This window comes from Stegodyphus dumicola, chromosome 1 (genome assembly GCF_044657685.1).
Source record: "Stegodyphus dumicola isolate Sdum_Otavi_A_Nest chromosome 1, ASM4465768v1".
NCBI classification, from domain to species: domain Eukaryota; kingdom Metazoa; phylum Arthropoda; class Arachnida; order Araneae; family Eresidae; genus Stegodyphus; species Stegodyphus dumicola.
The window spans coordinates 110,688,458-110,711,776 of NC_140768.1; the positions used below are offsets into that span (position 1 = coordinate 110,688,458).

Consider the following 23,319-nt stretch of genomic DNA (forward strand, 5'->3'; position numbering starts at 1 on the left):
TTTGTACAACTCTGTGATTTTTTTTTTTTTTTTTTAAAGGCAAAAAGAGATTACTTGTGTACATAGGCAAAACAATAGCACAAAAAAAAAAGATTTCTTGAAAAAACATTCAAATGACTGGTGGGTTTTGCAATTAGCTTGGTGGTCAGCAGCAAGCTTGCGAATGCTCTCCAAAATCAGTAACGATATTTTTGATATAGGATGTGGAAATCAAAAAATGCTCAAAACAAGTTAGCTTTATTTGTGGAACAAAGTTTGCACATGTCAGACGAAACTACATTTTATTTCATTCATTTATAATTCAACAAATATTAATATGTAAGAGGACTTTTCACAGAACAACCACACTCATTATCATTTCTGAGGGGGGGGACTTTTCAAAATTATTCTGATTTGCAGTTTGATCATGTTTTTATAATTAGTTTATATAAACAGCAGTTATGCTGTAGATGCAGCACATTCAGTTATGCTGCTTAATTTATGGTTTAATGACAAAAGCACACACAGATAGAAGAATCCACAGGCCCATGTGAATAAAAGTGCATGATTTTTATCAAACAGAATTTATTTATGATTGTAATTACAATAAATGGAAGATCTGAGTCTGATTTTTTTAATGTCATAAAAATATGTGTTCCTTCATTTATAAATGGAAGATTTGAGTTTGATTTTTAATGTCACCACACTAGGTCTTGTTTACATATTTTAAGGTGACTTCATTTGTTCATTTTATTGCTTGCAAATGCATTTTATTTATTTTGTATATATACATGTGTACGTGCGTAAAAATAAATATAACTACTGAGGAAATTCCTCAGTAGCTATTTTTAACATATAAGTCAAGAGTAATTATATTTTTGTTTCAAAATTAAGCAATAGGAGAGATGTTATTTAATTAAACAGAATAATTTATTTTTATTGTTATAACAAAACCTTTTTTAAGCCTCTTTTAGCTGTTGAACTACAATGTAAAGCTCAATACAACATAATAATGGAGAACTTTAAAATGTTTGCCCTTCTCCCCCCCCAAAAAAAAATTGAAAGGGGAAAATATGAAAGGTTTCAGATTTAAATGATTGCTCAAAAGGGCTTGTTAAGGTTTTTCTATGCTCATTGAGTTTGCAGTCTCTTGTTACCAAAAACAGGGTTCGTACACATTTCTGCACATGGAAATTAAGTACTTTTAAGGACCATTAATGAAAAAATTAAGGACCTATGCAAATAGCAAATTTGTAAATTCAATTAAAATATTATCTATGCCTGAACTTCACTTTTGTAATGCCATCCAAAAAATAAAATATATCCGTAAGTAGGCTACATTATTATTAAACATAACTTAGTTAACATTAATTATTAATAAGTTTGAGAATAAAATACACTTTAAGAAATTTATCAAATATCATTACATATTTTACACTTATAATAGTTCGGCATATTTGAAAGAAGATAAGTGACATTTTATTTACGTTTTACTAATAGTTTCATACTGATTTTTTTAATGTCTCATTTTGTCACATACTGTCTCAATCTGGAGGTTTAGTAAATAAGAGGTAGATTTTATGTCAAGCGGGGATAGGTTAAAATGAGAAGTAAAATCATAATCAGAATGATTTATAACAAAAGACTGGCTGTTGTGATCACTGCTCCTTGCCTACAGAGAGACCTGCTGATCAGAACAAAACTGAAAGACCTGATGTAGGCACAGTTGGCAGTTGGCATGTTTTGAAAGTTAGTTGGGCACTGTCTGATGCAGTTAGTATCGTAGCTTTGTGTAGAGTTCCAGGGGTTGTAACCCACTTAATATACTTTAAGGTTTCAATAAGCCACTAAAGCACCAGAGGTGATACTAAGTTGCTTTGTATTATTTCAGGTCTTGCTAGATATGAAGAATAAGTTTTATATGAATTTTTACATTTTTGTGTTTTATCTTGTACTATAAGGTTTAATGAAAGGCAATAACTCGCTTTAATATATGATAGATAATTTTTAAGGGTAAGCAGTTAGTTATAAATAATTAAATTAGGTAGTTATATAACCTTAATCATTATGGATTTACATGACCACTATTAAATTTTACTTATTTAAGAATATTTCTTAAAAAGCCCTATTAAAATCACAATCTAATAAAATTTCACAGTTTAAAATACATGCAATTTATGCCATTGATATTAGGATAATTATACATTAAAAGCTACAAAAGATTTATGTTTTATAGCAACAACCCTCAACAAAACATTTATGCGTCTTTTTAATTTGAAGCCTGCCCAGACATTTTGGCTAATTTACATAGATTTCCTTCTCTTTAAGCATCTTTTCTAAGAATTAGAAATTTCTCTCAATATGCAAACCATTGTTCTCACTAGTTTCTGAATGCTTTATCTCCTAACTTGTCAACCTCTCCACAATGTACCTATGAGGATTTACTTGATCTGGTAAAAGTTAAATAGTCCAACCCCCCCCCCCCCCCGATAGACGTGAAGTAAATTATTGCTATGTCTGAAAGTAACTACAAAAGTTTAAATAAGCCTCTTATTTAAAAAGAACCTAAAGGCATGGTCTTATGCTAGCAAAATCAATTGCAACTTGTGGTGATGTTATTAAACAAGAACGGTCTAATTCAAACAAAAAATGTGGACTAGTGGTCAAAGACTATAGAATTTAATTTTAATTTAAGCTGGCTCAGTAACTCTATTGTCATAACAAATTCAAATGTCAGCAGTAATAATGCAGAAAAAAATTACAAATTATCAGAGCTGGCAGGAACTAATGCAGTGAGCAAGCGGAGATTAAAAACACATTCTGCCTTGCGCACCAAAAACCTCATTTTAAAAACTAAAAACTGTCTAAGTGATTTGCATTCTGGAGAGGAAATAGAAATGGGAAATTATACTAAAGGCTGAAATTATAAACAAGTGAGTAATTTACATAATAATATCTGTATATATATTTGAAGAATAATTTTCTTTCTCTGTATGTATTTGGTTTTTTTATTCAACACGCTTCCTTTTCATTTTAGAATTTTTGAATTTCTGTTATTCCAAAAAAACTAGATGCATTTAGAATGTATATAAAAAGCTGCTAATTTTATTTCTTTAGTAATACGAACATTCAGAAGAAATATGAAATATATATGGTAAACGCCGGTTACAGAGCTGGTGTGGCAGAATTTTTAGAATTTAGTGACACACCGAGCAAAAAATCTAGACATGGCAAAACTTTTAGAATTTAGAGCAGGCACTGGAAGCAGAATTTTGAAAGGCACTAGTCAGCAAAATTTTGGATCTACAGAGATAAGTTTAATGTTCCACATGATTGCACCAGGTGAGGCAATGCCTAGCGTCAAACCTGTGTATGATGCATTAAGACATATTAGATTAATCTTTTAAAACTGGCAGCTTTAAATTTCTTTATTAATCAAAAAATTCCTTTCTATAATGCCTCTCCCTGTGATACTATTAGAAGCATTTTCAATATTTTCCATGCTTGTATCTAGTGAAAAGTAGAGAAAATAAAGGGAAGACGAACACGTTAAGAAAAAGATTCGAGTATTAGAAGTAAAACATTCAAATATTATGTTTTTCATTGTTATTCTAGATGTTCTCCAAAAAGTAAGAACTTCATTGCAAACTTTCTGTAAAATACACCCATTACATGTTAATACCATAGAGATATCTTTGATTTTGTCACATTTTTCTAGAATCTTCTAGAATCATGGGTCTATAAATCTTGCTTTCAAACCCTTCTAAACTTTCCAACTTGCATCCTTCTTCAAGTTGAAATGTCTAATGTCCCGAAGCAAAATTACCCCTACTAATTTTGTAACAGCAAACAGCCAGAAATATTTTTAAAAAAATCACAGGAAAAATGTGTAAAATTAATTTTATAGAGAAAACTGATGCATAAGAATTCTGAATATTCTGAGACAATAACATGAGAAAACTCTTATCATGGGAAAATTAAAAAGAAGATAATTTTAATTAATTACATAGCTATTTTGCTTTTGCTAAGAAATGTTTCGTAAATTGTGCTTTATAGCATTATACCTTGTTTATTTTTCAGATTCAAAATATAATAAGTGATCAGATATAATAAGTGATATAATATAAGTGATAAGTTTTCAGATATATAATAAGTGGCCAAAATAGAACTTTATAATATGACAACAAAAAATAAAAATGTTACATTTTAATGTTAATTTTTAAATATAATTTCAATATATTACCATCATTTTAATGAAATTTATGAATGTTACAATGTTTGAAAAAAAATCATAGAAAAATTCCCAGGTCTTGGAATTAAAAATTTACTATAGAAATTGATCTTAAAAATTCCAAAAATGTTGATAAATTGCCAAATTTAGAGCCGTTCAATAAAAGAATTCACATCTCCAAAAGAGAAAAGTTGTTTATGATCTCTTCATTAGAAAAAGTGAAGTACTTTCTAAATGCTTATGTTTCACTTCTTGCTCAAAAACTAGAGTATCTCACATTTACATCAGAAATAGGAACAAATTATAACCCATTCAAAAGATAACCATATTTATCAATGAATCGCCAAAAATATACCTCCAAAATGCTAATTCACACTAAAAAAATGGCAGTCGTAAAAACGGACAGAAATTTCACGATTAAATTTAAGGACCTTCTGCCGATTTTGGCCGAAATTAAGGACTTTTAAGGCCCAAAAATTGATTCCAAAAAACTTAAGGACTTTTAAGAACTCTTAAGGACTGTACAAACCCTGAAAAATTGAGTTGGCACAAAATGCTATTCTCAGCCTCCCAAGGATTGCATCCCAGGAATCTGCAGTAATTTTTCCCAGCTTGAGTGTTAAAGAGCCCTCTGTGTTCATTGAAATTCAGGATGAAATAATGTTTACCAGTTACAGGGTTGCCAGTCAAACATGAGAAATGAAATTCCCCAACCTTTTCCAGGTATGTTTGAAGAAAATTCCAGGCTATCCACGTAGCATGCGTTGGCTGTGCTGAGGGTAAATTATGGTACCACTTGAAAACATACGACTTATAATATATATATATATATAATCCCCAAAGTATTACTATCATGACTATAACAGGATTTGTTTTGTGCACAGAGGACTGAGATTAGAATCTGCCCAATCGAGATTAAAAATGTCTTTTCTGCACACATTTTACAGCTAAAGAAAGAAAGAAATCTACTTAATGATGTTTTAAAATAAAGTATTTTATATTTATTTAGCAGCATACATAAGTAAAAAATATGTGCACTAATCTTACTGCTAAAATTAATTTCACAAGTATGGCAGAGAAAATTGCCTGAAATTTTAAGGTATTATTAACTAAGAGAAAATAAATTTAGAAGGAAAAAGCCACACTAAGTGATATGAATAACATTAAAATGAAGTTAATTACCTAAAGATTAAAAACTGAATCACCAAAATCGACGGTATATTGGTGAATATAGATATATTAAATTGCAATAGTAACTCTCTATACTGCAAGAAGAAATACAGATGACTGATTGATATTATTTTTTTATTTTACCGCAAAATGACAAATAAGGCATTTAAGAAAGAAGAAAATGTTTGAAAGATTTTGTTTTATACGTGAACGGGAATTTACTTTCATTCAACATACACTGCACATGCGCATGCGCATGCAAATCCCAGGATTCCTGAGGTTAGTGGAAACTTGATTTGGCTTTCTAAAACACAATCTAATTGGTGCTGTGAAAACTGGCTCTACGCAAGCTGTCCGAATGGCGCTTATGTGATACGTTATTCGCCAAGAATGCGATCACTTCCGACGTTGGCACGAAAACTAGTTTTTTGGGGGATCGTTGTGTGAAATTCCCTGACTTTTTGGTCAAATTCTGAATTCCCTGACATTTCCCGGTTTTTCAGGTAGTGAGCGTGGCAACTCTGCTGTTAATTTAGAAGTTAAACAACAAAAAACAGCGTTATATTTGCAAATTTTCACAGGACTAATGTCAATGGTTTTCTCTTAACCATCATACTCAGCTGCCAAAGAGCAAATGCTGTTTGCAATTCAGCATTCATTTGCTCGTTGGCAGCTGAGGAAAATGGTTCGGTAAAGCCATCGAAACTTGTCCTTTTCAAATATAATGCTGATTTTTTGTTGTTTAACTTCGAAATTAATATTTGTTTGGTGTGTTATTTTTACCTAAACATTTACCTGGTTATAACTTTTATTTCACTTTTTCATTACTTTCACAATATTTGAATTTTGACTTAAATTTGAGATTTTTTTAGCTAAGATTTATTTTGGAAGGAAAAATGTCTGGAAGTTCTTGCAAAATAAAAATAAAGGATTAAATCATTAAGTTTCTATCAATCAAGCAAGAATGTTCTTCATATAAAAATTATTATTTATGCAAGCTGTTATACATACTAGCTTATCTCAAAATTATTTTCTTCAAAATAATTAGATTTTTTTACGACTAACTAAAATGAAAGGTTATTAATTTTTATGACTTTTAATTATTTTTTACAACTAACTAAAATAAAAGATTAAATTTTTATATTTGCATTTTAACTTTCATGAGGTGATGCTTTCACTATATAAATTTACCACTATTAAAAACTTATGAAAATAAACTCGATGATAACTTACTTTTGAGCAGCTCTACCTTCCATTTTCGCACTTGATTTACTTGTGTTATGATTTAATTTAATTTCACGCAAAGGAGGCCTGAATATATCAACATTACCACATACTTTTAACTGCTTATGAAGCTCGCTGATATTACGAGACAGTTCAGGATCTATAATTTTAGTCCACGATTCAAATTGCTTACTTCTTGTTCTATAATTCCTACAAAGAAAAGAAACAATAGAATTTTTAACCAACGATCAGACAATTTAATATCTAAAAACAAACACTTCAGAATAAACATATTCAATATATTATAGCCTAGATTTTTCCTTGCTTGCAAATTACTTAATTTTCTCTAATTTGATATATTAGTATTACAAATCTGCTATTTTAACTATTTATTAATTTTAACTAAAGATATTCATAAAATATTATATATAAATACCTTTTTATATCTTCTACTTTTATAAATGGAGGTTGAAGTTTCTTGACATTGACAGCTTTATGAACATTTGCACTAGCCTTTATAGACTTCTTCTTTTCTTCTTTTTCCTGTAAAATTCATTTGTAAGCATTTATGTGAAATATGTTGACTAAAATTTCACTAAAATTATAATGCATATAAAAGTATATCAATGTCCATAAGATTCAAACATAGGTTACAGTCTTGATTAATATGCAGATATGGCTTGATTTAATATCCAAAATTAACTCTTGCCTGATTATAGTAAAAACTTCACAGATTTAAACATAACTCAAAGTTCTCATACTTGAATAAATTTATCTCATCCTGTTCCAATAACCAGCTGTTAAAACAACAAAATTATCAATACAATTTTAATTTATAAATGATTCTTCTGTTCATTTTTATCTTGTGTGTGTTTATCTTAGTTTATTGTGTTTAACAGACACTGCATATTTTTTTTTCTCTCAAATCAATTAGACTTCAGCACTTCCATATTGAGAGTCAATCAGCTGCTCAGATTGGTGTGATGGTTAATGATGCCAAATGCCTTGTTGTTGGGTAAAAATTCCAATTTCAAAGGAAGCATGGATGTCTGTAAATGTGTAAATTGCAATGTTAATGTAAATGTGTAACAAAAGCACTTAAAAAAAATACTGTGTCTTCAAAAGTGTTCTTGAGAGGTTTATGGCAATAGATCCCTGAATCCATCCCCCGGGTATTTTCCATCAAAAACTGGGACACAGCTGGGCATACTCATACCCTCACCTATAAGGCAACCAAAGTCTTGCCAATAACATACATTCTATTCTCCTTAGCCATTATTTATTCAGAGATCTAATCTGAGTGGATATCTCAAAATCAAGAGGATAAGGAACATTGGCTTACTTGCCTTACCTGTGTCACATACTGGCAATTCTCACAATATCTGAAACATTGCCTTTATTATTTTATTATAATTAGACTGCTTAATTGCCCTTCAGTAATAATGATTGCAATCATAATTCAAATTTTAAAATGGCCATTATTTAATTTTGCCTGTGGTTAAAATCTTTCCAATATCATAAATTTTTCACAGCAATTAAAACCCATACATCTGCTTCTATGTATTTAAAATGAATAGAAGAGTCATATTTTATTTTGAAATCAGAAGTTAGAAATAATAAGAAGGCATGCTGAAATCATACAGAGGCCAAAAACTATGCTTTTTTGCCAGAGCTAATTTGTAAATGGGGAAGGGGGAAAAATCCTTGAAAAAATAATATCCAGTGATTATGTAAATGTTTAATTACTTACTTGTTATATTTTATTACTTAACAGAATAAAGCATATATAATGTAAATATATAAAAATTTCATGTAATTTACTTCACTGCATTATTTACTTTATTGTGGAGAACTAGAACTACAATAAAATATATCCCAAGGTATGTCAGTAGTTAATATAATTTAGTGTAATTTTTAATACTATCTACATCATATGATCACAATTAAAAGTAATCTTTTCATTTCAAAAGAAAATGAACTGCATTTTCAGCTTTTATTTTAGACTTAATTTGAACATATCAAACATAAAATTCTACATATGCATTTTTTGTTATTATGAAATCATGAAGATTTTTTCGAATAGCATTATTAATGTCTGATACCAGAAAGAACTACTTTTAAGGATTTTTATAAACTCATTTAAGTTTTAAGGGAAAATATGCATTTTACAAAGCACCCAGACTATAAGCCGTAATAGATAATAATTCAGTGATAACTAATCTTTTTTCATCACAGTACAATTTTTAATAATATAAAAATTTGAAATAATAAAATTAATTAAAAAGAATTTTAAGTGGTTTATTGTTAGATGTACTCACAAAATATTTTGTAAAAATAGACAGCATATGATAATAATTTTCAATGAAATATGAAATAAAATTGCATCAGAAAGTAAAACAGTTGTATAATGATAAATGTTAGTATAATGATAAATTACAAATTACATTTAATGCAAAATTTGAGATTGGTGTTTTTTGATAACTTCATTTATATTTAAGCATAAAAATAATAATGCTATTTCATGATTTAGAATGAAAAGTGTGAATTTTTTTTCTTTTTTCTGTTAGTCAAATCCAAATTCACACAAATAAAATACAGAAAATTGTAATAACACACTTAAAGCATTTCGTGATACTGTTGGATAATTATATCTAACATTAATCCAGAACAAATTAATTCCTTTAAATATTTTGAAATTAAATCTTATACTCTAAAATTTATACTCTAAAATTAGTTCTTCCTCTTCTTTCAAAGTTAATTCATATACAGAAAGGTCGCTTATCACAAATGGATTGCGAGCCCAATAAAAAAAAGGTATAGAAGTGAGACAGGATGTTTATCGCTCTCATCGCTATACATATACTGTATATTTTAAAGTTTTTTCTCGATGCATGGTATTTGGTGACATAACCATTTAAAATATGATGTTTTGGTTTTCGGCAAACACGTTTGGGATTAAAAGTTCCATGTTCTAGTTGAAAAACTGAACAGTACAAGACGCATTGGGCCTGACTTTCAGGCAGACCTTGTTAAGAATTTAGAAGCAATTGAACTATTTGTCTGATGCAGCTTATGCAGGGTATTTGCAGATGCATCTTGTGATTTAGGGTATAAGAAAATTATGCACACACTGTGTGTGTGTATATATATATATACAGTCAAAAGTTGTTAATCCAGATTCGTCAAGACTTCGGCGATTCCGGATTATAGATCATCAGTTTAAATCTGGTAAAATCGCATGCAGAAATTATAAAATTAAAAATATGAAACCGTAATTTATGAAATAAAAACAATTATGATCTAAAGGGTATCAAAATTTACAAAAAAAGCTTAATATTTATTAGTTTACTTTATTAAACATTTCTTTCAATGTAAGTTGTTTAAGTTGCTTCGTTTTTTATGTGATAATACTTTCCCTTTAATTCTATAAACAGACATGATTTCTTGTTCAGTTACAAAGTTCTGCTGTTCAAGTCCTATAATTGCTGTGTCGAGAATACCAAATAATTTGTCAATCGAAATATTTTTGTTTTCAATAACATCTGTGTCACTTTCTTCACTATCGGAAGCGAATTATAATGACGAGGAATTTGATTTAAATCATATCAAAGACGGAGTACATCAAGATGAAATACTACATTTAGTAAGGAATTATAAGCCAAATAAAATAAAAACATGTGCCCTGAAGATAAGGATAGTGCTGACAGATCAACTTCCAATTCATCACGCGCCGAGGCGTCCCCCCTTCCCCGCCGCAGAGCAGCGTGAAATTGATAAACATATTTCGGAATGGTTAAATAAACACAGGATATGCCTTTATCCATTTTTTGTAGCAATTCCACTGTTTGTTTAATGGACTTCGAAGCATACTTTCGCTTTGTAGATCCTTTACATATTAGTAAACATATATCGGAAATTCCATTTGACATAATCGAAAGTTCAAGCTTACTTTTATAAAATTGCTCTAACAGTCTGCAAAAAATAATAATCCGGATCAAATTCGAAGATTAAGGAACAATGCAATCTGCAACATTAACTGAATTAGATAATTTTAGCTTATACCATCCGTTATACATTAAACGCACAAGCGCAAACGTATTACGCGCATGCTCACACGCATATTCGCAGCCGTAAAAGTCTTACCCGCATGCGTCAACGCGACGCATGCGCAGAAAGTTTGTAGCTTTGAGGTCCGAATTATAGATATTTCCGGATTATGGGTGTCCGAATTAACGACTTCTGACTGTATGTATATATAAAGTATATATCTTTCAAATAATAAATAATAGCACTCCCGTCTTCTTTTTATAAATAATTTATAAATAATAATAACATTTCTGTACTGCATCATTTTTAGATTAATCTGTGCCATGAAGCTTGCGTAATGCTGAAGACATAGTAACTGGGAACATAACTGAGAAATGAAACTTTTCTAACTCAAACCAAAACCTTCCTCTGTGAGAGCTTCCATATTGGATAACTAAGCACTTTTATCTTCTATCTGTGCGTTGCTGATATGTAATTTCACTGGGCTTGCTTCTTATTGCAAAAGATCACTTCTTATCAGAAATGTAAATGTTCTGCAAATAGGCATGATTAGAGTGCCAAGTAATTGTGGCTGCGAATGTCAGTTGGAAAAAAGAACCATCTCGACTGCCAAGTTTCTTAGTCATTACGAATTCTACGTCCTAAGTATCAAGTACCTTCGCAATCAGTATTTCTACGCCTCTACATCTGTGTTCCTCCATCAATACTTCTCTGAAATTTGCTTTTATTACATATGAAATTTACATATATTTCATTACATATACTGTGAGCACGTATAAGATTAATATCACATGGATTTAAAAGTACATACAAAATAATTTTGATTGTATGCATTAGTAAAATTTGGCAGCACACTGATATAAAATTATTGCAATAACTCATCCAAACCTTGGTTAGTCTGTCTTCCAATTTACCCGTTAAGGAAGAGGAATTACAGATTTAAATATGCTCTTACAGTATAATGATCAACACTGGTAGGTAGGCAAATGAAAGGTATAACATTCAACACCTGACAAGAGTTTGGTTGCCTTTTCAGGAATCCTACTTAAAAAAAAAAAAAAAAAAAAAAACTGCCCTTATACTGCAATGAAACAAATTCGTTTTTTTTTTTTTTTTTTTTTTTTTTTTTTTTTTTACATACATATAAAATATTGATGTTTCATTAAAATAAAAATTCCTCACATAATAAAACTGAAATATGTAATGATCTATATTAATTTAAAATCAAATCTTATAAAACTGTCTGAAATTTTGTAAGAAGGGAAAGCTAATTTAAATGATATGAGTGTATGTATTAAGTGCACATCTGCTTAAAAACTATTAGATTAGATAACAACTTTAAAACTAACTCCTTTAATCAAATAAGTTTATATTACAACAACAAAATTTAATGGCACACAATTAAAAAGTAGGAGAATTTAAATTTAACCACTTTTAACATTACCATTCAAAATATTAAAATGTAAAGCTCTTCTAAAAAGGCATTCTGGCTATAAATACAAAACAGCAAAAAAGCCTCAAAAGTATAAAATTTGAGGATAAAATTTTATAAAAACAACTCACAATATTTTTATTTTTAAATTTGCCAAAATTTTAGATTTGCTAAATGATATAACAGTTTGCAAAAAAATGAAATAACAATGACATACAAGTGATACATGAATTCCTAGTTTGGGGGATATATTTTTTCAGTGCTATACTGGACAAAAAACAAATAAAATTGAAATACATATAAAATTATTATCTATAATTAAAAAAAACATTGTAATTTTTTTGCATAATGATCTTACCCAGGCAAGATAATATTTCCTGTACAAGTTCTTGTATTTTTCTATCCACGATAAAACTTTTTGAACATGATAAACTTTTATATTCCATTGCTTGCAAACTTCCATTATGTCACCAGTACCTTTCGTCTAAAAGAGATTTGAAAGAGATCACATGTTAAGATTTTATTCAATAGAATTTATGTAAGTTGATAAACAAAGACATTTAAGATTTTAAAACAACAAGTCATCATTTACAATACTGAAATTGTTCAAATTTTTGATAAAAAAACGTGAATAAAAATTATATACTTCAATTTTACAGAAATAGCTAGTTAAAAGAAATTAAAATACCTGGAGTCTAGCTTTCTGAAGAAGAGCAAGTCCTCGAGACTGTGAAAAGAAAAGAAAATTATAAATATGATGCAATTATATTCTTTAAAAATAAATTGCCCTTTTAATGTCAAGAAAGCAGTAAAACATACCATTGGCGCAGCATCTTGTTCCAAACCGGGAGAAGTCAAATGAAGTGGAGATAAACCAAAGACACTGAAAATTTATAAAATCAAAATATAATCTCTTGTTATTTGAGAGGAGAGGGGCAAATGTGACAAAATTAGGTAGACAAATGTTTTTAATTAATAAATTGTCAAGCAAAAGACATTCATTTTAGGAAGAAAAAAAAATCAGCTCAATTTCTTTTCAAAAGATAATTAAGTGCAGAGTTACAATTCATATACAGCAGTCAATCTTCAATTCAGATTATTTAAATTTAATTTAAAGCATCTCATTTGTGTCATAAAAATTATTTTCGTGAGTACTGATTCATGAAAGTGCATTGGCAAATCACATTCTGGAAACGCATTCTTCTAAATTCCTTTAGCAGTTCTGGTACATCAAACTCGTACAAAATATAATTCAAGAGATTGGTACTAGCATATTATATTAAATTTTGGAAAATAATTTAGAGTAAAATAACATGAATAATCATAATTGCAAATATGTTTTTCATATAGTTTTAATTTTCAAAAAATAATTGAATTTTCTTTGTACATATGAGCACATTTCATAAAAACTTGTTTCTCCCAAGTGTAAAACTTACAGCTGCAGAAATAGATTTACTTTTAGTGACAATCGCTGAATTTCAGGTATTTTCCAATTATCCGCATATCTGAAGCATGTGATAAAATAGCTAAGTTTTGACCACATATTTAAGTATATATGTGACAATCGCCACACACGTGATACCACAGCTATCTTCCAGTGCACATGGATTTATACGATTTACATTTAATCCTCATTTCATTCAACATTATTTGCTGGCTGTAAAAGTGTAAATATCTGCTACATAGATTCCCCCCCTTCTTGTTTCTTAACCCTCCAAGTGTTATAGCTGGCTTTTATCCGGTCATCAGACGTTTTGCTACTTGGCATATAATTAGCTTATAATTTAAGATATTTTGCTTTCTTACTGTCTTTGATAATGTAAATATCATCTTAATAAATTTAAGTTTATAAAAATGCAGACCAAAATAAGAATTATACAAACTCAATTACTCAATTAATAAATGCTGTTTAAATACCGGTCTTCATGACGGATTTAAAATCCTGCACTGCTAAGAGGCGTCAGAGGCTTAAAAAAGTGTCTTCATTTTATAGTTAATTATGAATAGACCCATATCTACATGTCAAATGTTTTGTTGGTTAACTAACTTTTTTTGGGCCAATTCACAAAGTTGCAAACTCTTTGTTGGGATGTGGATAATCAGTAAGTCCCGAATCTTATATGCAAAATAATTTAAATTTTCATTGAGTTTTTAAATTTCATTTAATTCAAAACCATGACAAAAAGAAATAGCATAATACATTATCTTGTTTACAATTATTTATGAATTTTGGGTACTTCTTCATATTCTTTTACCTGTCATTAAAAAGTTGAGGACTTGGACATGCAGTGTTAGATTTACGTGCAGATAAATTCAGGAGGTGATGCTTAAGAGATATTCGATCTGAAACAACAAAGGAAACTTCTTTGCTCAAAAATGACTCTTGTTTCTGCAATAAATGTATGAAAGAGCATTAATATTGAAAAGATAAAACAATAAATACAGAGAAAATAGATAACATATTCTAACCAAGGCAAAATTATATTAACTCTTTCGCATCGAAGTCGCCCCAAACGCCCAAACATTCAGACATCGGCTGGACGCCTGAAACGCCTGAATAATTTCCTACCCAGTGCTTTCCCCCATCACGTTACTGCATTACTCATTGCTTTCAGGTGTTGTTAAATCACATGTCAATCATTCTTTTGAAGCTCTTGTTTCCTGTGTTCCTTCCTTTCCCTTGTTTACTGTCAGTGTTTAGCTTTTGATGCCCGAAGTTGCAATCCCGTCCCAAGGGGAAACTTCACACAGTGTCAAAGCGTCGAAGAAAGAAGTTCTCGCTTTACTTAAGTAAGGCTATTGTTAGCGCTGTAGTATTCAACTTGTCATGGGGGAAGGAAAAGCATTCCAGGAGAAATGCTTAGATACGGGCGTTTTCGATGTTTGGGGAATTGAGATTTTGCCCTCTCTCGATGCGAAAGAGTTAAGTCATTAATTTTTCAATTATTAACAACAGTACACTGAAATAAACATTTCTAGTATAAAGAAATGAATAATTTTATATATTTGATAATCCTTGTATATATTTCTTCTCCCATCACTAAATGAAGAAGTTACTAATTGTTTATCTTAATCTAAGTTCATAAATGTTTACTAAAATTACGAAAAATATTAAAGCTAAGTATTAAGAATGGATAAAAATTAACTGCAATAATAAATATTCCAGTCTGTCAAACCATATTAACATAATATGTTCAATATCGAAACTCTAATACTCAGGAGCACAGCATACCTTTTTGATTTCTGAACGCTATGAATGTATTAAAAAGGGTTATGTTCTCAATCCGTATTATAGAAAATATTCCCTCACCAGAAATGCATGTATCGAAAACAATCATCTAAGCAATAAGATCATCATTAGGTCATATTATTTTTTTACTGATATTTTGATCGCATTGACGGCTTTTGATCTCGAAATGTGAATTTGCATGGTCCACTGTAAATGCGTTGTTTCATTTTTTTATTAAAGACTGTTGTCATTCAGAATATTATTCTTTCATATTTAATCTGTCTGCTGCTGATAAACAAACTAAACCATTTTAAAGTAATAGATGTAGTTCTTAAAATACTATTTTTTACTTTTTAATCTTATTGATTTAAATCAAAATGCATTTAATTTATAATTCAAAGCATTGAATATTTTTCATAAAAAATGTTCTGATTAATTTAATAAAAAATTCCTTTAATTTTAATAATAAATTTAATTTAAAACATTAAATATTTTTGTAGAATTATACTACATATTTTTTTACTTTTTAAATATACAGCAGGTACCTAACATTCCCATGCTAGTCTAAATGCATATTCATCTCATATACTATAAAATGTTTTGTTCAGCCCCCTAGGTCATCTCTATCGATAATCTCTGCTGATAAGCCAAATCAAACATTAAAAGAGCCCTTCTGGGCAAATGTTAGAAACTGAATCCTTTCAGATTTTAATTTTTTTTAAATTATTTTTTAATTTTATTTTAACATCTTATCTCTCCTGCATTTTAGCAGTTCTAATTTCCTCATTCAAGAGTTTTTTAATAAGAATTCCAGAATACAACTTTTATGCATAAGTACTTCAGTATATATGTTAGGTAAAGATTTATATACTGTTTAGCACATTGACACAAATTTTAAATGACTATTCTTCAACATTAAAGTACAAATGATGTGGAGTTCAAGCTCTCCTACCCACTTCTAAAGCCAAGTGATATCTGGAAACTATATAAGCCCATGGTTGCTAGTGGGCCAAATGGTACAATTTGAAAACAGCTGATGGACCAGAATTTATTTTTAACAAAATGAAAAATATTTTAAATGAAATTATTATTTAGTTAATCATTAACTAACTTGATTTAATTTAAACTAAATCATTAAAACTTTCCAAATGGGAAAAAAGCTCAAGAATGAATAGCAACAACCTAGCTTTTCTCTTATTAATTTTTCTTTCTGACACATAAAATACATATTTTTGCATGCAAAAAGTTCTAAACTTCTTTATTTCTTACTACAGCTAGACATTTGAAGGCATTTTGTTTTCTGAAAAAATTTGTAGCCTTGGGGAGGGGAGGGATCACTAAAAATTATCTTCATCATTGAGTGCAGATGTTGACTGAACAATTGGGTTTTTATTAATTTTCAACTCTGAAAAAAGCTTTCACATAGAAATGTCTCAGGCAAAGTTATTATTTTTAGTGCAAAAATTCGTAACTGAGTGTATTTATGTTTTGACCAAATAAGAATAAACAGTTAATAAAATCTGTCTTTTCAAATTTTTTAGATCCAAATCACTCTGTAAATTAATTAGTTCCATTTACAGATTTTCTTTGATGTGTTATTCGTGTTTGGTTTTAACGGCGATAAAAAAAATTGTAAAACTGGACTTCAAATAACTAAAATCTTGTAATCTTTGCAATACCACATTTACAACAAATACATAATTGAAATGTATTTGCGGGCCACATAAAACTACTTTAGAGGTTACACACAGCCCCAGTTCGAGACCACTTATATAGGCAATGCTTTTAAAAACATCCATAAATAATAATAAATATTACTTTGACCCCACAATGAGGCTAGAAGACAATATGAGCAATAAAAATAACATTTAAATAAATATACTGTATAGACACCTATGAAATATTTTTTCTAAATTATTGATTTATCAACTATTAGAGGGGGCAAAATCTAGTTACAGTCAAAAGCCAAAATGAGTACTGAAAAGATAAGTAATTAATGAGGCGCAATTGCTAAAGTTATAAAGAATTCTAAGCATTCTTTACTTCATTACTGTCACATAAATCTGGCTAAAAGCAGATGCCATATTAAATTATTACATCAAACCAGTTACTCCACATATAATTTTTTCTCAAATGACTGGACACTTGTTCTGCAAACATTCACTAAGAATGATCAAACTCATCAGCCATTTATCCATATCACCACTGAGGACACTGTCCAAAGTGAAAAGGGAAACCAGTATAACACCTGTATTTTTCATTTTATATGGAAAAAAATCTTTTTTTATTTAAAGAAGTGATTCACTGAGTTTTAAAACGATACAGTTATTCTAAAATGAAAATTTATATCAAATGAAAAATTCTAATGAAGCAATTATGAATTAAAATAATTTCTAGAAAAATTGTATAGCATTTCACATAAAACCTTGGACTAAATTTCAAGCAGGTCATGAATTAACTGAACCTTGCGTAAAAAAATGTTAAGCTTGTTTATTGCAGAATTGTGGAAAAGTTACTATCACAGATTATCAAAATTAAACAAAATTTCTATGAGAAATATAAAAAGGAGAAGAAAATGCATGAGCAGCAGTGACAGTAGATGATGTCATACTAATTTTACATATTAATGCACCCACCTTTACATATTAATGCACCCACCTTGGTGCAGTTTGGCAATTTTTCATAGATGAAAAGGTAAAATTGAATTATTGGGTGAAAGTTGGGGATTTTTGTGAAACCCCACTTTTTTTTTTAAAGAAAAATTCCCCAGCTATTGATACTTATCATAAGTCAGTAAACATTATGTAAACATTATCACCATATGAAAAGAAAACATACTTTAGCAATTTAAAATACTTATAATATGAATAAGGATTACATAACACATTAAAAAAGAAAACATCAAAGATTTCTGTAATTTTTTATGCTATTCTTCTGAAGCACACAGCGATCTGTTTTCGCTTAAAAAACACCAGAGAATTACGCAAACTTGGCTTCATGCTAACCTTGGTAGCAATGGTGATCGAGTAAATGCATCTCCTCTTTGTTACCTTTAGAAAATTCACAGAAATTTTAATGCAGTTTCTTCTGTTACTGGCAAAATCCACAATCTTATATTTTAAAACTAAGCTTTAGGGGGAAAAAAATGTCATGATTTGTTTATAATAACCGTTGGAACTTGGAATACAACAAAAAAGGAACACATACAAAAACAGCAGCGTTACTTGACTGAGGGAAGCTATCAGCATAATTGCTGAAAGAATGATTATGCATATGTTTGCCAGAATTTGGCACATTCTGAAAATGTGGTGAGTGCTATGAAGGTGGTTGCATTAATAAGTTAGTACCAGAATAGCTTTTATCCACATAATCTAGAACAGAGGTTCTCATCCAGGGAGGAATTGTGCCTAGTAGTGAATTTCATAGTTTCAGGGGGAATGCAGTCTGCCTTTTATTAACCTGTTAAGTATTTAGTTTTCTTTTATGAATACAAAAAACTACTTTTATCAACATTTTTTATATTTAGTTTAGTTCGATTTATGAAACATATTAAAATATAATCTAAACTTAAATAAATGTGTATGTATTTTTCAAGTTTGTTCAAGTTGTATGTTATATATATTTTTATATTTAAGGTACACCTGCCCAAGTCTTTTCTCGGATTGCTAGGAGTTTATAGCCACATGGGTAGGAAATAAAAAAAATATTGCTAGGTTAGCATCAAAGGTACAGGTTATTCAGTAGGTGTAAATTCGGTGATGAACTACAGTGTATTGTTTTAGTTTGAGATGTATACTAAACAAAAAGACAGCTATGGAGGTAACAAATTATTCATCAATATGGAGATGTTTTATTTAGTACCAAACTGAAATCAACAATCAGGACATTTTTATTATGAAAAGATGTCTACTGCACATATGTGAAGAATTACGTATATACTAAAATGAAACACCAGTTTTGGAATCTAATTCTTTCTCCCATTTCACAAAACAATTTCTAAAAAAAAAAAAAATCGGGCACTGTTCTGTTACAGGAACCAGATTCAGATATCACAAAAGGCTGACGATCTGGTAAAACATTTGAAGCATAAAAACAATCGTCAAAATACTTAAATTACGATAAATAAAATATGATGCGGTTAAGTTTAAAGAAAAATCCAAGGGAAAAAATAATAACAGATAAATGTAAAATTAGAAATTTTTAATGTAAATTAAACAACTTGTCAGAGAAAGGGAAAAAAATTATGATTTTTAATGCACTTTTTTTGGACTGAATAATTTCTTGTTCCTGAGGGAATTATGTGGTAGATATTTCTTCATTGTCCAAATTTTAAAATCCATGGTAAATGCAATAATAATAAAAACACAAGTGACCATTACATCTTTGGAAAGACATTCATTTACTTTTTTCAAAAAAAATTAATATTGCTATGAATTTAGAAGTAAACATTGGCGACTTCACATGAACCAATCTCTTGGCAAGATAAGTAAAATATTTGGTGGTGATTCCATTTCTGATAACAGAACAGTACTAAAAATTGCTGGTGTTCCAGGAGTCTGAATATTAGATCATTCCAGATTTTGGACATCTGGATTTCGGACTTTGTAGTGCAACAGAAATTTAATGATAAATTTTGTAGAAATAAATTATATATATATATATGTCTCTATCAGTTGGAAATTCTGAATGTAAAGTATTTTGAGAAAGGTACTCAAATTTGCAGTAAAAGTAGGCAATCGAATAAATTGGAATAAACTAGAAAATGCAGTGTACAATGAAGATCTCAGAAAAGATGTACAGTAGAAAGTCCGAAATCCGGACTTGTTGGGTCTTTGGCGATTCTGAATCTGGAATTTTTCCAGATATTACATCATCAGTTTAAATCTAGTAAGATGGCATGTAGAAATTATAAAATTAAAAACATGAAATCGTGATTTATGAAATAATGAAGTATTTATGATCTAAAGGGTATCAAAATTTACAAAAAAAAAAAAACCTAATATTTATTTGTTTACCTTATTAAATATTTCATTCAATGTAAGTTGTTTAAGTTGCTTCATTTTTTATGCCAATACTTTCTTTTTAATTCTGTAGATAGACATAATCTCTTGTTTAGTTACATTGTTGAAGTCCTGTAACTGTTGTTTCGAGAATTCCGACTAACTTTGTCAATCAAAATTTTCTCGTTTTCAGTAACTCATCTGTCACTTTCTTCACTATCAGCAGCGATATTTTCTGGATCTAAAACCATACTACAGATTTTGCCATTCATTAATTGATTGATGATTGAGAAGCATTGTCATCACAATGAAAAACGTCTTTTATACAGTACAAAGTCCGTAATCTGGCCTCATCGGGACTTCAGCGATTCCGAATTATAGATCATCAATTTAAATCTGGTAAGATCGTATGCAGAAATTATACAATTAAAAATATGAAACTGTAATTTATGAAATAAAGAGCAATTATGATCTAAAGGGTATCAAAATTTACAAAAAAAAAGCTTAATATTTATCTGTTTACTTTATTAAACATTTCTTTCAATGTAAGTTCCTTGTTTTTTTGTGCTAAACATGCATGTGTAAAGCATACAGGAAAAAAAAAAGTTTGTGGCTTTGAGGTCCGGATTATAGATCATTCCGGATAATGGACATCCGAATTACAGACTTTGTACTGTACCATCTTCATTTATTACCGCTTCTCCCCATTTCTTTACAAAATCTGTTAATTGAAAATTTTCCCCTTTGTTTTGTGATATCCGAAAACCTTTAAAATTAGCGGCTATCATCATCAAATTTAGCTATCCTTCACTATACATATTTGGATATGCATCACGAGCTCGGCGACTAACGACAAGTTGTTCCGTTAAATTTTATCTTGCTTCTATCGCACACTGAAACAATTAAGCCTGGATTGTATTAGTTTAGTTATTTATTATATTTATGTCTATTTCTTGCACATGCTTAAGGCTTATCAGAGTTCTGAATAAATAAACTCACACATATACTTAAACCTTATTGAGGACCAGCGCTAGATATCTTACCGCCTAATGTAGTCTCTGTGAGTCCTAAATTCTGCGACTCCTTGCAGCCATACGAGCCCCGACACTGGTTCTGGGTTTATGTAAATAACAAATCAGTTATTCTTAATTCAAATAGCCCTAAATGTAATCTCTGGGCCTATGAGTATCATCAACAAAATCTATTTTTAGCTTAAGGAAACAAATTTTTGGTAAATTTTTCCTTGTCAACATTTTTTAGTGCATTTAACTTAAATCTGTAATCACCGCCAAGCGTAATATCAACATAAAAGATTACCATACTCCTTTATTATTCAATTACTAACATAAAAAAATTGTTTAGGAATCGCTACATGAGTCATTACTCAAGTTGCCATGTTTTGATAAACATGTGTTGATGAAAGGAAAGTATAACAAATAATGATTCGCGAGGTTGGTGTCAGATCAACGGTGTATCTATGTGGAATGTTTTGATTCGAGATGTGTGCCAAAAAGCAGATACGCAGCAACAGAGCCAAATTACTGGTCGTACAAATTTATGCTAAAATGTTTGTTTCTTTAAGAACAAGGTATTTTATTTAGTGTTGAAGTGAAATTAAGAATCGTGATTCTCCAGATGTTGTATTATGCATGGAGGGGGGGATTAAATGCGCATGCATAAAGCCTAGGAGAAGGATGTTGGTGGTGGTTTTGAGGTCCGGATTTTAGATCATTCCGGATAACGGACGTCCGGATTTCGGACTTTGTACTGTACTATCGAGAGCAAGGTTAATAAAGGTTCAGGTTTCAGGTTCAAAAGGCAAAATGAGGATATACTTCAATAATCGCGATTGATTATGTTACGTGAAACGGTATAACAGACTATCATGTAAAAATATTTGAGCATGCAACAGAAGAAAAAAGAAGCTGCTTACAATACGGAAAGCAGAAAATTCAATAAAGTAGATGATACGAAACTACAGTATCGATGATTTTCCCACATAAAATTTTTTAATACATTCAGAACACTACAAAAAATCAAAGCATTAAAGGTTTGTCTGAAAAAAAGAAAGAAAGAAAGAAAGAGAAGTGTGAACCTTATACTAATGCTAAACCTAGTAGAATACTCTTTAAATCCGTTTAGAAGAGATCTAATAAATCATTGCAGCTGCTTTATTTAAAACAGTGGTTCGCAAATTGCTTCCTATGGACAGCAAGCGGACCTTATGACCACTAAGTCTGTGGCAAATTAAAATTAGATTGAGGTTGCGTGGAAAATGTCAGAAAATCTGTAAATTGTTTTTACATCCAGAGTAAAATAAAACATAGGCCCGGTGGCGCAGTGGTTAGCGCATCGCGCAGCAGCACCACAGGTCCAGGGTTTGATTCCCAGGCTGAGCAAGGTCGACTCAGCCTTTCATCCCTTGATTTCCATCACTTGAGTCAATAAAATGAGTACCAAGTTCACTTGGGGACTAAACACTGGGGGTTCTGCGACAAGCTGACCACTTGCTCAGGGCCTTACGCACCCCAGGGCCCATGGTCAAGAAAGCAGATTTCGGGCACTGCAGGCCTTGGCCTATTAGGGCTGTTATGCCACTGAGTTTTTTAGTTTAGTAATATAAAACATACTGTGCCTTTTCTACACAGATAAACAGTACCAAAACGAATAAAAATACAGACAATATAATATTGCATAAATTTAAAATATGGCTTTATTCCATTACCGGGATATACTACTTTACCTGCATGCCTTCTGTTCAATAAAACTTTGAACGAATCAATGAAGCTTAATGAACATTTGACAAAAGCTCATAGCGACAGAAAAGATTTAAAATATTTTAAAACAGTCAAAGAAATCTTTTTGAAAATACCATTATTGTGACAACATCTGAGCAAGTTGGCAATGGAACATTTCTTTACTGATTGCAAAGTCAAAAAGCCACACACCATTAGTGAAAAACTTGTTCTACCTGTTGTAAATCCAGTAATAACTAGCTTTCCTTATT

The 23,319-nt window shown here is 30.1% G+C and overlaps 1 protein-coding gene across 3 annotated transcripts in view; it reads right to left on the bottom strand.

Annotated features, from left to right (window-relative positions):
• Positions 1–23,319, bottom strand: part of LOC118192021 (uncharacterized) — a 111,102-nt gene that overhangs the window by 57,705 nt on the left and 30,078 nt on the right. For 2 of the 3 annotated variants that reach the window (XM_085819319.1, XM_085819322.1), the window contains 6 exons: positions 14,339–14,472; positions 12,903–12,966; positions 12,772–12,810; positions 12,442–12,567; positions 7,041–7,147; positions 6,614–6,814 (listed from right to left, as the gene is read on the bottom strand). In XM_085819319.1, the coding sequence (XP_085675445.1) occupies positions 6,614–6,814; positions 7,041–7,147; positions 12,442–12,567; positions 12,772–12,810; positions 12,903–12,966; positions 14,339–14,472 (671 nt within the window). The remainder of the gene's footprint in view (positions 1–6,613; positions 6,815–7,040; positions 7,148–12,441; positions 12,568–12,771; positions 12,811–12,902; positions 12,967–14,338; positions 14,473–23,319) is intronic. The other variant, XM_085819324.1, reaches the window with a different exon arrangement.